Source organism: Argentina anserina, chromosome 6 (assembly GCF_933775445.1).
Source record: "Argentina anserina chromosome 6, drPotAnse1.1, whole genome shotgun sequence".
NCBI classification, from domain to species: Eukaryota; Viridiplantae; Streptophyta; class Magnoliopsida; order Rosales; family Rosaceae; genus Argentina; species Argentina anserina.
In genome coordinates, this window is record NC_065877.1 from 9444649 (window position 1) to 9458587 (window position 13939).

Sequence of the window (13939 nt, forward strand, 5' to 3'; positions counted from 1 at the left end):
AGGAGAAGCAGACAAATAAGTGTAGAGGTCAATGCAATCCCTGCATCTTCTTCAAACCTTGCTTTCTGTTTTTCTTGTAGAAAACAAAACAGCAAAAAAACACACCATTTGCACTACAAATGGCTACAATTTTCCTCTTTATAAATTTTTGTTCCCCTAGTTGAATTAGTTTATCATTAATTCAAGCTTTTTTTTAGCACATTTCCCCCCTCACACCGCACAAGTCTTAATCCAAAGTGTTGTCAATTATTGAAACCACCTCCCATGTTAAAAAAGAGAGAGATATCAAAAATTATCATTATATCATTTTCTGTGATAGATCAATTATTGGTTTATACAATAATTATATCAAAAGTTAGTAATACTTTATAAACCATGACAATTATCCTGTTAAGTGTGCCATTTTGCAGTGCCTCATTTAAGTTATGATGCAACTGCTGACGCCAATGATAATAATAATTTTCTGCTGCATTTGTATAATATGAATTGCTGGTTCTGTACCAAACTACATTGAAGACTGAGATTGGGATTAACATCAAGTCGTTCTTAATCTTTAACTCTGGCTAGAAGACTAGAAGATGATAATATCCACACAGATCTAACTAAGTTGAATTGAATAATTAAGACAATGGAAGAACAATGCATAGTCACAAAAAAAAAACTTGGTTTGCAGATCCTAAAAAGATGGGATTTTTGTTGTTGTTGCTGTGATATCAGATATCTCCATGCCGTGAGTGCAGTTAAAGTGTACTTGCTACTTAGACATACATCATTTCCCTAAAAGCAATGCAAAAGAGGAAACCTTTTTTACCATGTACTGTCAGAAACATACCAACTCCAACCTCTTCTTTCACAGAAAACAGTGTAGTCCAAAATCCAGAAGATCTTTAACCAATCCCCCTATTTCCCTTACTTCTTCTTCTTCCATATCTTTGATTTCACTCACTGTCAGCATCAGTAGTACCTGATGACCTTTTCCTCTGTCTTGTTTTCATCAAACAAAAAGTTGTTGCAACCACCACTAGTAGTGCTACTGCTAATCAACTGCTTGATCTCTTCAAGGCCATACTCTAATGGAGCGTCATGATCAAGACCAAGACCATTCTCTGACACCATGATTTTCTGATTGTTTGCTTCAGTACCATTATTGTAGTAGTAGTTTTGCAGACCCAACTGTACTTCACCATAACCTGTAGTGCCATAGCTCCCATCAGAAGAACTGCAGCTAGCTTCAGTAGTGGTACCCCCAAACATCAAGATGTTATCCCTTGCTTGATAATGTTGCATCATGGTTTGACCCATAAAACTGTCTTGACCTACTTGAAGGGCAGCATTAGTAGTAGTAGTAGTATTGGCACCACTTAAAAAACTTGGTGAAAATGGAATATGAGGTTCCAGATTAGCACTGGAGAAGGACCCGACTTGATGTGAGTAGTACGTAGGAGTACTGGTGTTGCTGCTTCTTCTGTATGATGTTGGTGAGGATGATGAGGTTGAAGTTTGGGGAGGAAGAAGAGATGAGAAGCTGCCTGAGTTGTGAGGGATTATGCCCATCATGGAATATTGGTTGAGTTTCTTCTTGAGCTTTGTGTTCCAGTAGTTCTTGATATCATTGTCTGTCCTTCCTGGCAATTGAGCTGCTATAATTGACCACCTACACTTAAAAATGTCTTCCAATTAAGTAAAGATCCTTTAGAAGAACAATATATGCCACTGAACACAAGAAACTACGAATGCAAATCATAAGAAATTCTAGACTTGTCATGCATGCAATGAACCCAAAAATTTGAGCATATGGCATATATTCTTCAACATATGTAGCTTAATTTTTATAATCAACCTGCTGCAAGTAATAGTTTTTAAAAAAAAACTGGTATATGTAAAAGATCAAACACTAAAAACCCGAAAAATATGAAGAAAATGGGATTTAAGTGAAGGAACCAAAATAGTCAGATACCTGCTTCCAATGCTAGCAAAGAGGTTGCAAATGATCTTATCTTCTTCATCAGAAAACTCTCCATGCTTAATGTTGGGCCTGAGATAGTTAAGCCATCTTAATCTGCAACTCTTTCCACATCTCCTTAGACCTGAAGTCAATCACAAGTTCACAACCACAGCCATTCACTAATTGTCACAAACAAGTAACTAAAAGAAACACTGATCGATCAAAGTGATTTCATCGAGATTTCATATGAAATGAAAGAAGCAAGAAATTACCAGCTTTCTGTGGAAGAGCAATCCAGTTCCCCCCAGTCCCATATCGTTCTATATACTCTTTAAGCTTTGCATCTTCTTCTGGTGACCATGGTCCTTTCTTCACATTATCCTTGTCACAGCAAGGAGCTCTCCCCATCTCTCTAGTTAAGTCTTTCTGTATAGCTCTCTATTCCTCAAGTTCTTTCTCTGAGAAACCAAAAGACTCTTTCAAACCAGGCTTTTGTGCTAATGCTCTTATGTGGGAGGCGAGTCTTTAGCTTTATGTTTTCAGGAGGGGACTTGGGGATATTATTTTCTAAGGGATAGGAGAAGTCAAAGGACAGGGCTCTCCAATTTCAATCATACATCACTTTTCTAACCCCTGTTCTTGTTTGATTAACTATGACCCTAAAGTATATAGCCTATCAGAACTTTCTATCATAATCAAATTATAGAACCTCCCCGCTCTACTGGTCTAGGCCTTACTTGGTCTCTTCCTTCTGCTACAACACAAGGAATCCAAAGCCTGAGCTGCTAACTGTGTCATAATGTATGAATTTCATAATGTGATCCATTTCACGTTTTGAAGTTGATAACCAATTATAGCGCTATAGTAGTGAGATCGAACATAGATCAAAAGAAGCGAGAGTTCTTGCATAGTGCAGCCTATAGTTCTAGAAATTTACTAGAAATTTAACAGAAACTTGATAATTGAAAATGATGGGATACGGTATTTAATATATGCTTTTGCTTTAGTGTTGCGACTGATATCTAAACTAAGATTCTTAGTTGAACAGTTAATGACTTAATGAGTTTCCTTCACTTGAAATCTCGACGAAATTTGACAAAATGTAACTTGGTAGCTCGTTGAAATGCTAATAATTGGTGGCATGTTGAAAGCCTCAAACGAATACGACGACTACGGACTGTCCCCATACTGTATGTTATATTCGATCAATTACCTGCTAGTTTTCTTTTAGAATAATAAATTTACAAAGTCATTGAAGGTCACTATCCAAGATATGATCCATAGACAATTAGAAGTGACACCAAAGAGTTTCATGTACCTCGAATGATACAATTCAAGAATCTCTAGCTAATTAGTAGTTTTATTTTTTCTATGTAATAATGCTAATTAGCTTCTTTAATTGCACAAAAACTTGAATTAACAGCCAATATCTTGACTGGCTATATATTAGTGTCGATTGTTCGATCAGTTGTTCTTATACGAGCTTTAATTTAGTAGCTTATAACTAGTAACCATGAAATATTGATCAATAATTATGTAAGCTTGCACGCATGCAGTGTATAAGATGGTGACGACTTTCCTCGTATCATGCATGCCCATGGTGACGACTTCCAAAAATCGTCCAACCTTCCATGATGCGTCTATTTGAACTAACAAATTTAGAATCAGTGATTCAGTAATTACTCATAATTATCTTTAAGTGCAATTCCAATAGTTTAATCAAAATTCAATTAAATTTTGGATACCTTACGTTTTTCTTTTGATCCAGAAGAGACTCTTAGTTATTAATTTAAAGAAATAAACAATTGCATGTGAACTAAACAATGTGAACGTTGGTCATGTTTGGCATACTACAATTAATATCCTTGTTTTGGACCGTTGATAAGTCATGGAGTGCTCTCACCAAAAAAAAAGTCATGGAGTATGAATTTGAAAATTTGGCATTAAACATCTCTAAGATCGAAGCTGCAATTTTCCAAAAGTTTGAACAACATTTCTTCCAATTTCAAGTCCAGATTTCATTAGAACTCGTAGACTATAAGCATAAGTCACCTACTTTTCAACCTTGCATTGTACTGTATCATTACTGTTATAATGTGATTGTTATTCGATCACATTCTCTGTACTTTATTTGGAGTTCATATTGGGCGGTGACAAAGTCATACCATATAAGATATAGGGAAAGACAATTCAAATTGTATTTAGATTGGTCGACCGGCGAGTTAATAATCAAATTAAGTAAGACTATAAGCTCGAAAGGCTAAAGCCTTCAACATTTTGCCCTACTAAGAGAGCGAGAACATAAAATGACCATTGATGAGGTAGAGCATGAACTTCGGCCTTTTATTGAATCCACTTACTTATGCCAGGTTTATAATAAAGTCATACTCTAATTGGTTCCCTTGCATTCCAAACAAAAAAGAAATTGGCTTCATGACTACCTAGCTACGATCATATCGATGTCATCTTATTTACCCTTTGGGGTGAAATGGATCAACATCGTAAGTAAAACAATTAATTTGTAATATATATATATGATTTGATTGGTCTTTTGTTGCAATTCTTGTCAAATCCCACGAACTACCCCTTCTGCGGACCTCCCCTTCGTATCAAGCAGACCATAGCAAAACCATGGTAATTAACTAATCTTTGGCGCCATATACAATACATTATTGTCTACAAAGTCAAAGTATTACAGGAAAATGTAGAAAAAATGAAGATCAGTGAGTCCAATATTTAGGTATAGATTGATATATTAGAACATTTTGGAAAAGATCTGGATCATGTAAATTTGTACTGATGCACCGATGGCTTGGTCATGAGACTCATGATTCATGACTCATACATGCACTGATGCACGTTATATATAAATTCGGTATGGACTGTAAAAATATGATCGTGATTCGTGACACTTATAAAACCATGTGGTTTTGTTCTTAAACTACTATATACAAATTTGGACGCCCATTGCATTATTGTTCTCTATCTTGTGAGGCTTAAATTTTATCATATATCATTGTAAAGTTAATCTTCATCTAAAAGAAAATTATATTCATGGCTGACATCGAAAAGTTTTTGATTCGCACATTTTGCTTGCCAGTTTGGATCCAGTAAAATTGATCGTGGTCCAAATAAGATAATTTCAGACTTCAATATACGTGGATTGATCAATGTCTATAGATTTGAAACAGTCAAACAAAAACAAAGGTCGCCATCGACTTAATATCTTAATCTTCACGTAAGTGATTGTAAATGTTCTTGGTGCTTTGCTGTCGTTAAACCTCCCACCTAACAAGCGTAGGGATTTTGACCTTTGTTCTGAGACTATATGTTGAGTGCTGCTCAAATTCTCTAATTATTTGTTTGTATTGGAAACAAGTGAATATCTCGATCATTAGACTTGAGTGTTAATTTCCCTCGAGGTCGATACGATTCAACCACTTAAAAAGATATATATATATATATATTTTGTACGATTTTTATTTTCAAGTCAATATTAAACATATGTACATATGCATGTACGTACATGCAGTTTAATTCATGCTTGAAAATTGAAACATAACTGCATAAAGCTGACATATGATTTATTTAAAATGGAGATATTTGATCTTTATATATATATATATATATATATATAAACAAATTGTACGTACGGTCGACAATGCAATACCAGCTTAGCTATGAGCTGAGTTTTTAAATGGAAGAATAATTGTTGCTGAAGTCAACTGATCAAACCAACTCGAGACTCGATCTTCCTCTTGGTTTATAGATCGATCTGCTTTAGTTGTTATCTAACTCACCTAAGTATCTAACAAACACATGCATGCGTGATCATATTTTTCCTTTGTTTCTAGGATTAATGATTCCCTTACAAGTCCTAGCTAACACACAACTTTTCAAGTTTAAGTATTGGCTTAGCAGTTTGTAAACTTCTATTATGTGTATTGAACTAAATTGATCAAATTTGAATGATAATTAGCCATGCTATATGCTTCTAATTAATTAAGCATGCAAGTTTCCCCAGTAATGCACACAATTGACAATGAAGTTCTACCCAGAACAATCTTTAATTTATTTGGAAAAATTGTTCCGAAGTCAACAATACCATATATTTGGTACAGCGAATATTATCCTTTTGTGCAACAGTGCAACTATTTGAATATGTATGGCCGTATGAGTAGAATTTATAGCCTACGTTCTATACTTGGCTGGGTTTGCACTGAAACCTCTCATGTGGTTTAGAAGTTAAACGATGAAGCTATACGCTATATATATATATATATATGGCTGGGTTTGCACTGAAACCTCTCATGTGGTTTAGAAGTTAAACGATGAAGCTATACGCTATATATATATATATATATATATATATATATATATATATATATATATATATATCTGTTGTGCATGGTGAACGATAAGCATGCAATGGAAACTAATGAGGGCTGAAATTACAGTTATTTATTTTCTTCTATAGATTGCTAGTTTGATCATCAATCGAGTTAAAGTCATGCCTAGGACATCGATCAAGACAATGCATGCCAAAATTTCAAAACTAATAGAACGCATGCCACAGGTAAATAATGGTTCTTCATTCTTCAAACGAATGTGCCAAATGCCAAAATATTTTTTACACTATCTATAAATCTAATAGTGGTTGAGCATAAATTCCACGGTTAGCTACGACCATGTAAACGAAACTGTATATATGAATATTTATTATATAACTAGCTTAATTAGTCTTGTTTACAAACATAAATTAAGAGCTATTTGCTGCTGACGTTATCTAGGTTGCATGAATCAAACTTTCTGTTTGATGGCTTCTTCACAGGTAGATTCTTCATCTTTGAAATGTACCGAAAAAAAAGATAAAGATTAACGAGAACTTCATTGCCTGAATATTTTTTTTTTGAGAGTCAACTGTGAATCTGTGATAGTAAAGCGAGAGTAACAAATAATAGTTTACTCCTCAAAGACTTAAAAACACGACAAAATGATGAACTATTATTACTCAAGTAATTCCACTCAACTTGACATCCTTTGAAGGAAAAAAAAACCTACTTGACATTAGATTATTTAGAGCAACTGAGAAGTATGTTACCGACTCTACAGCAAATATAATTAATTGCAAAAATTGCATGACCTCAGAGTAGATTACCTCCTCTGTTAATTTATCTAGCAACGATGGAATCCCCTCATCCCACATCACAATTTTCTCATCATCAGGAACCATGGTACATATCAACAACTTGTACACTAGCTAACCGAATAGAAAGAAGAAGTACGTGCATTGTTAACGAGTAACAATCACACCAATTTAAAGCCGCAACCAGGGTCAAAATTAGAATAAATCGGTGGAGAAAGAAAACAAGTAAAATTACAGTAGAATTTCGTTAAATTAATATCTAATTAATTAATAATCTCGTTAAAATAATAGTTTTTTTCCGGTCTATACTCGGGGCTAACGTGCTAAATTAATAATTCACTAAATTTATAAGATAATAGAAATTTGAGAATTTATATAGACCTCATCGAATATATAAATTAATAATGACATAACTTATATAATAAATTTTACATTATGAGAATTTCATTGAAGAATTTTATTGATTTAATTATCATCAAATAAAAGAATATAGAACATTGAACATTGAACAACATAATATTTTGAATAATGGTATCTGTGATAAATCAAACAGTATAGTGCATGAACAAAGTAAAATTTGTGTTTTTTTAAAGTGAAAGAAAATATTTATTATACATTAATAAATTGATAAGTTATTAATCAATCAATAAATTAATATATTATTAATTAATTAATATATTAATATCTCACTAAAAGAATGAATTTCCTCAATCCCGAGCCTATTTTTAATTTATAGAGATTTTACTGTAGGTGAAAAACATTTCGATAACCCACCTAGAGGGCTAGAGCCCACCTTACCATTACAAAAAAATTTAGCATTAAGCATATTCAAATGTGGCTAGAATGTGGGTCGCCAAATGGGGCTTGTTAATTATTTAGAGGGTTTTGTGAGATTTTAGGTGGTTGGTCACGTGGGTAACACTCACATTATAGCCACATTTAAATATGTCTAATACCAAAAACATTTGTAGTGTACTGTGCACAATCATGTTATTTAGTGAAACACTTAAGCTTAGTAATGTAAATACCAAATAGGCTGGTTCCTAAATTGTGGCTCACCTAGCATATTTCGAAAGAAAATTATTGTTCTGCCTTCTTTTCTGTACAGCTAGCCTAGATACGATGCCTATCACCATTTTGCACTTGCATTCCTTCACCAGTTTCATTCCCAGAAGCGACAGCCATGAACGCAATCACCTTACCTGATGTCTCTTTGTAACAAATATCTATCACCTTTTAACTCGGAAGTATAAGCTTTCTTCTTCTTCGATTATGGGCATCCCTTAGGCCTCACTAAAACTTGGGCTGACGACCAAACTTTAGCCTCCCATCACCCTTATTGGGCTAATTAGAGATAAGTAATCCAATCTACATACTAGTCCAAACCGCCTTCTTCAGAAACATTTACCATATACTATTTACTATTCACCGCTCTTCCGCTTACCACTACTACTACTAACAGCCCACATAAAATTCACGAGAAGATTTCTCCTGGTAAAAAACCAAGTCCCGGTCTCACTTCCCCGATGAGTGATGGCCACTCTCTCTCACTTCCCCGCCTTCCCCTCCCTCTTCCTCTCTCCCAAGCTCGTCCTCTTCGACCCCCGCCACCACCTCAATCTCCGCCGCCGGACGCCTCATTCTCCACCGCTACACTTCGCGGTTCGCGCTTCTTCCTCGTCGAAATCCAGGTTCATCATCATCTCGCTCTTTTCCCTTTCCGATTTGGTTTCCTGGTTTGTCTTCGCCGCTCTGACATTTCTGTTTTGCTTTGGAGAATTCGTAGGAGGAAGGCGAAGAGAAATGAGGACCTTTGCAGTGAGCTCCTGGAGTTTGTTGCTGCCGTTGGACTCCCACAAGGTCATGTGCCCTCCATGAAAGAGCTCTCGCAGCACGGAAGGTTCTTTGATTTGTTTTTCTGATCAATTTGTGCTTTGATTTTTAACTCAGCTTTGGGAAATTAAGTGTATTTGCATAGTTAGGGTTTATCTATTGAATTAGTTTAGATATGATTGGGTTACTTTGCTCACATTTGTAATATGAGGTGGTGTGTATGAAAATTAAAGACTTAAAAAGACTTATTTTGTGTTATGTAATGTGAATGATAGGAATGACCTTGCGTACATTGTTAGAAGGAGGGGATATAAGCTTATTAGAGAGCTTCTTGCTGACTCGACGGAGTCAGAATCGACAGCGGATGTGGATGATAATGCGGATAACTTTATAGCTGAAAATGATGGCGGTCAGAAAGATAGCACGACAGGTCAATATATGTTTCTTCTAGCTTATGTGTGAGACGTTATATAATAGTGTATGCAACTGTTACTGATAGCTTCTCAATGATTTAAAAGGTCAGGATCAAGAGGTGAATTATATAACTGTGGTTGAGGAATTCTCTTCTTTCAGTGAAGATTCAATCTTGGAAAGTGATCCTGAAACTCTGGTTACTGATCCAATTCTGGACCATGATGATGGTGTTGATGTGCTGGTGGAATCATCAGGGGATTCGCTTTTGCTGGATACTTCTTCTAGTGATTTAGAAGTTCATAATGAAGAGGTGGATGATAGGGAAGATGTTCCTATAATTGAGAATCATGTCAATAGTTCTGAGATTGGCATAGCCTTCAGCTTCGACAATCACAGCTATTTACCTACAGAAATTTCCACTAATTCATCATTGGGCCTGATTGAAGAGTTATCCTTGCCTACCACTGTTCCCGTCCAAGAAAACAATCATAAATGGGATCTGAACTCTGGTGAACATCTTAGCATCCCATTTGAATCTGATATTGATTCGTTACCTAGAGGTCAGGATGAGAAGATAGACAATATGAGCGATGAAGTTTCATTGTCGAACAAAGCTTCAATAGAAGAGGTGGACCAGTCTAGTTCAGAAATTGAATCACACAACTCCGAGGACACGCTTGTACAACCTCCAGTAGATATGTCCTTCAAGGAGAAGGTGAAAAAATTTGTGCTGAATGGGGATGTAGATACACTTGAAGGTAAGCTTCATTGAGGGGTGCTGTTTTTGAAGTTAACATTGCTTTATGTTGTTCAGTGAACTACCTCATTTCTTATCAGCTCCAGAGTGAGTCTTTGTTATTCCTATAGCATAAACACTTGTGATATGCTTTCATTTTATTGTAATATGTTAACATTCAAGTATACTTACCTTTCATTGTATTTGTCACCGTACCAATATGCATGCCTTTCATACAACCTGTTACTACTACACTACAAGCATGTTCATGTGTCATGCTTTTAAGACTTAGTTTAATTGCTTCTTTGAAATTTAATAAAGAACTTTGAGTTGCTTGATGTTCAGATAACATTTATGGTGTATCTATTGAGAGTGTTGCTGAAGAAATCAAGAACGGCAATCAGTTCAGGAATGCTGAAGAAGTTCAACCAAGAACCTGTACTTCAGAGCACTCAAAGCATTTTCATGAGGGATGTGATGGAATGGCTGACCAAGTTTTGTCTTCAACAACAGTTGACCCTTATCTTGGGTAGTAATTTTTACATCTGATCAAAGTGTCATTGCCGTATGCTATTACTATTTAACCCAATCAAACATGATAGAATCTCTTTTGTAGCAGTACGTTCTGATAGTTTCTAATTTCTAGTAGTCAATTCCATGATAGAATCATGACTCTAGTCATTCATAAAGGGAACAACAACATTCTGAGCATGCTTTTATCTTTCTAATATATGGGTGGGGGAGCACAGAGATGCATTCTTATACCATTTTAGTTCTGTTCGTAATACATTTATTTTGTTAGAATTTAGACAAGACAGGATTTTTAGGTGTGATCTGTAGTATCAAAGCAGTTATAAACCAAATATTTGATTAAGATCTTATGAAACTGGAACTGAAATGGTTATCTACTGCATAGTTCGCAACCTCTATAAACGATCCACTGCAATGCTTTTCTTGGCACATCAGTATGTAATATTTTCTTATCTTACCTTTCTTTCTGTTTAAACATGTAGTGATGCTACTTCATTAGGTGATTTACGGAGTTCTCTATCTGACAAGGATGTTAAGGTCATTTCTGAACTGTATTAGTCAAAATTATCAATTGACCAAGTGCTTATGTTTAAAGCAGTATACATTGATTTTTACGATTCTGTTTACAGACATGTGAGAGGGAGGATCAACAAGATATTAGTCGTCTCAAGTCCATGTTGGTACTATATTTGCCATTCCACATTCCTAAATTCTTGAAATTTGCTTGAATTTGGAGCTTTTAATGTGAATAATTGTTCATAATCCTGCTTGTATACTGTTATATACTCAGCATCAGAAGGAGTTAGAATTGTCTCGGTTGAAAGAACAGATTGAGAAGGAACAGGTATGTTAATTACTTTGGATCAACTGAATCTTTGTATTAGAATAATGACATATATTAGCATGTGCATTGCACTTAACAGATATAGTAAGGCCAACAGGGGGATTGCATGTGAGAGCTATCTACTTGAGAGATATTCAGGAATTAAATATGTGGTTTTTCTTTCTTTCTTTTTCTCCCTTATTATTGTATTTATTTTTTAGATTTTGTCTGAAGAATCATACTTCCATTGGCAATACAATTACTGAATCTTATTATCATGGTTTTTATTTCTTTCCGTAGCATGCATTGTCAGTCATGCAAGCCAACGCAGAAATAGCTATCAGCGAGGCACAAAAACTTATCCTTGAAAAAGATGCAGAGTTGCTTGCTGCTGAAGAAAACCTGTCAGGATTAGTGGAGGTATTGCATCTACTATTATGTTGGATATCTTTTGTATTATTTTTCAGCTTGGAAGTCGAGTCCCAACTTCTGCATGATATAGTAATTAGACTTTGAGCTTACTACTGTTGTCTTTGTAGAAAAATAAGACCACAGTTCTTCTCTGAGTTTCATCTCTGCTGTTGTCTCTATTGATTGTTTGTATTCCCTTTAAATGGTTGCATGTATTGTCTGATTGATATTAATGACGTCTGCTGATGAGATTAGTTTCATGATTTTGTCAGGTTGAGATCCAGTATCATGGTGATGGTGAGATTGTGGAGGTGACTGGCAGCTTCAATGGTTGGCATCATCAAATTAAATTGGATCCACAGCCACCATCCAGTATCATAGACCACACAGGATCAAGGTGTTACATTCTTTTTCTCTGTATAATATGGCATCACATGTCTATTTAATCTTTGTACTTTTTTCTGTGCTGAACACCTATACTTCCTGCAGGATTATCATAATGAGCTTGGCATATTATTGTCTTTTACATTTTTATTTGTCTCTACTTTTCTTTCATGCAAACTAGCGTAATTTTGAGGCCATCCCATATCCTTTGACACGATGTCATTTTGGTCTCATAGAATGTTAACAATTTGTTGGTCTAACTTTCAAATTTCGATTAGCTTTTATATCCTTTAACAAGTAATTTTATATACATGATCTCATAAAATTGTCACTAATTTCCATATGGACTTGTTCAACCAGAAAATCCAGGCTGTGGTCAACAATGCTATGGCTTTACCCGGGAGTATATGAGGTGTGCACACATACTACTTGAGAAAAGAATTTTTTTTGTTATCTGGATAGAAGAGAATACAACCCCTTGAATAACTTTCTAAATCTGGCTTTTTGTTAAGTGATAGATAAAATTCCTTGTTGATGGCCATTGGAATATTGATCCTCAAAGAGAAACAGTTACCAGGGGTACAATATGTAACAACATTCTTCGAGTTGACGGTTAAATGGCTTTGAAGGGCATTTTATCTATGGATCACAGGGGTAAGTTAGTTATATGCATCTCAATAGTTTCAGATCTCATATCAGGTATGAAGCTGATAAGACAAAATAACAACTGAAGTCAGGCCTAATGAAAGTGGAAAGCTGAAATGTTTTTCTATAATCCTGCCGCCTTATTGTATGTTCATATCTGATGTGTTGCAGGCAAGGAGGCAGCTAAATAATCACTTGCTAGATATCTCATATCTGGCCTATCTATGAGGGGATTGAGGGCAGACGCAAAATTGATGTTGAAGCAGTCTTTATTCTTTAAAATATGCCATCAGGACCAATAAATCAAGTGGGAGACTACTTACACAGATGGAGATGAGAGGAGCCCTGAACCACAACCATATTTATTTACAGCTGCCGTGATCACCGTACAAAGTAGGAGCTATCAAATCTGATCCGTGCAAATGTATATATCTGCTAGTCACCATAGAGCTTCACTATCCTATTAATTTCAACATTCACGGTTGCAATAACCTTATTCCGGTGGTATCCTGCCTAGTAGAGAATCTGTATGTTGTTGGCTGTTACATGAACTCGAACAGTGACTCGAAGCAGATGTGGGAGCAGTTTTGTATATGCTACCCGGATATCTCTGAGTATCGCTTTTCCAAACCTATGATTCATGCTTTTTCGGTAATCCGTTTTCATGTCGAATGGCCGTAGGATTTTCTGTTTAGGCCGTGAATACCACCAAGTCCATATTGAATGACGCTGTCGATTATGATCTCCAAGTTGGAATCTAAATGTATAATTTCACAATTATAATCTATGGACATAACATACAAGACTTGGTCACTGGAAAGTTCTCGAAAGGGAATAAGAGATCGGGCGTGTTGAAACCACGTGGAAATGACATTACCAGTTACTGTCCATACTCCATGCCATCCATCCCTTACATAGGAGTGATAGGACCGAGAACTCACAGGCGTGTCTCCTTCCTCGCCTATCCCACTATCCATTACTCTTTACCTCTTTATCTTCACTGCCCTCTTTCATTCCTTTAGTTTGTTCTCACTCTATCACACACAGTCTACTCCACTTCACAGAACCACA

The 13939-nt window shown here is 35.6% G+C and overlaps 2 protein-coding genes across 3 annotated transcripts; one reads left to right on the forward strand and one right to left on the reverse strand.

Moving 5' to 3' along the window:
* Nucleotides 1-490: 490 nt before the first annotated feature.
* LOC126798709 (transcription factor RAX2) lies at nt 491-2450 on the reverse strand. The gene is made up of 3 exons (XM_050525748.1): nt 2218-2450; nt 1958-2087; nt 491-1654 (listed from the first exon to the last, which is right to left on the reverse strand). The coding sequence occupies exons 1-3, from the start codon at nt 2351-2353 to the stop codon at nt 955-957; spliced, it is 966 nt and encodes a 321-aa protein (XP_050381705.1). The 5' UTR covers nt 2354-2450; the 3' UTR covers nt 491-954.
* Nucleotides 2451-8593: 6143 nt separating this feature from the next.
* On the forward strand, nt 8594-13500 carry LOC126798678 (protein PTST homolog 3, chloroplastic). 2 transcript variants are annotated; one of them, XM_050525704.1, is made up of 13 exons: nt 8594-8782; nt 8878-8991; nt 9200-9354; nt 9443-10096; nt 10420-10603; nt 11088-11142; nt 11235-11285; nt 11396-11449; nt 11729-11848; nt 12112-12236; nt 12584-12635; nt 12742-12877; nt 13040-13500. In XM_050525704.1, exons 1-12 carry the CDS (start codon nt 8625-8627, stop codon nt 12838-12840), a joined length of 1821 nt encoding a protein of 606 aa, XP_050381661.1. In that variant the 5' UTR covers nt 8594-8624; the 3' UTR covers nt 12841-12877; nt 13040-13500. The 2 variants fall into 2 exon arrangements, with proteins under 2 accessions (XP_050381661.1, XP_050381662.1); XM_050525705.1 differs by lacking the exon at nt 13040-13500 and having other exon boundaries at nt 12736-12863.
* Nucleotides 13501-13939: the final 439 nt, after the last annotated feature.

What these genes read in the sequence shown, in the direction of transcription:
- LOC126798709 (XM_050525748.1), bottom strand. Translation starts at nt 2,353, where the DNA reads ATGGGGAGAGCTCCTTGCTGTGACAAGGATAATGTGAAGAAAGGACCA. An exon ending in TGCTCTTCCACAGAAAGCTG is followed by an intron (nt 2,088 to 2,217) that starts GTAATTTCTTGC and finishes GATTGACTTCAG; the next exon opens with GTCTAAGGAGATGTGGAAAG. An exon ending in TTTGCTAGCATTGGAAGCAG is followed by an intron (nt 1,655 to 1,957) that starts GTATCTGACTAT and finishes TTTTAAGTGTAG; the next exon opens with GTGGTCAATTATAGCAGCTC.
- LOC126798678 (XM_050525704.1), top strand. Translation starts at nt 8,625, where the DNA reads ATGGCCACTCTCTCTCACTTCCCCGCCTTCCCCTCCCTCTTCCTCTCT. An exon ending in ACAGTTGACCCTTATCTTGG is followed by an intron (nt 10,604 to 11,087) that starts GTAGTAATTTTT and finishes TTAAACATGTAG; the next exon opens with TGATGCTACTTCATTAGGTG. An exon ending in AACAGATTGAGAAGGAACAG is followed by an intron (nt 11,450 to 11,728) that starts GTATGTTAATTA and finishes TTCTTTCCGTAG; the next exon opens with CATGCATTGTCAGTCATGCA.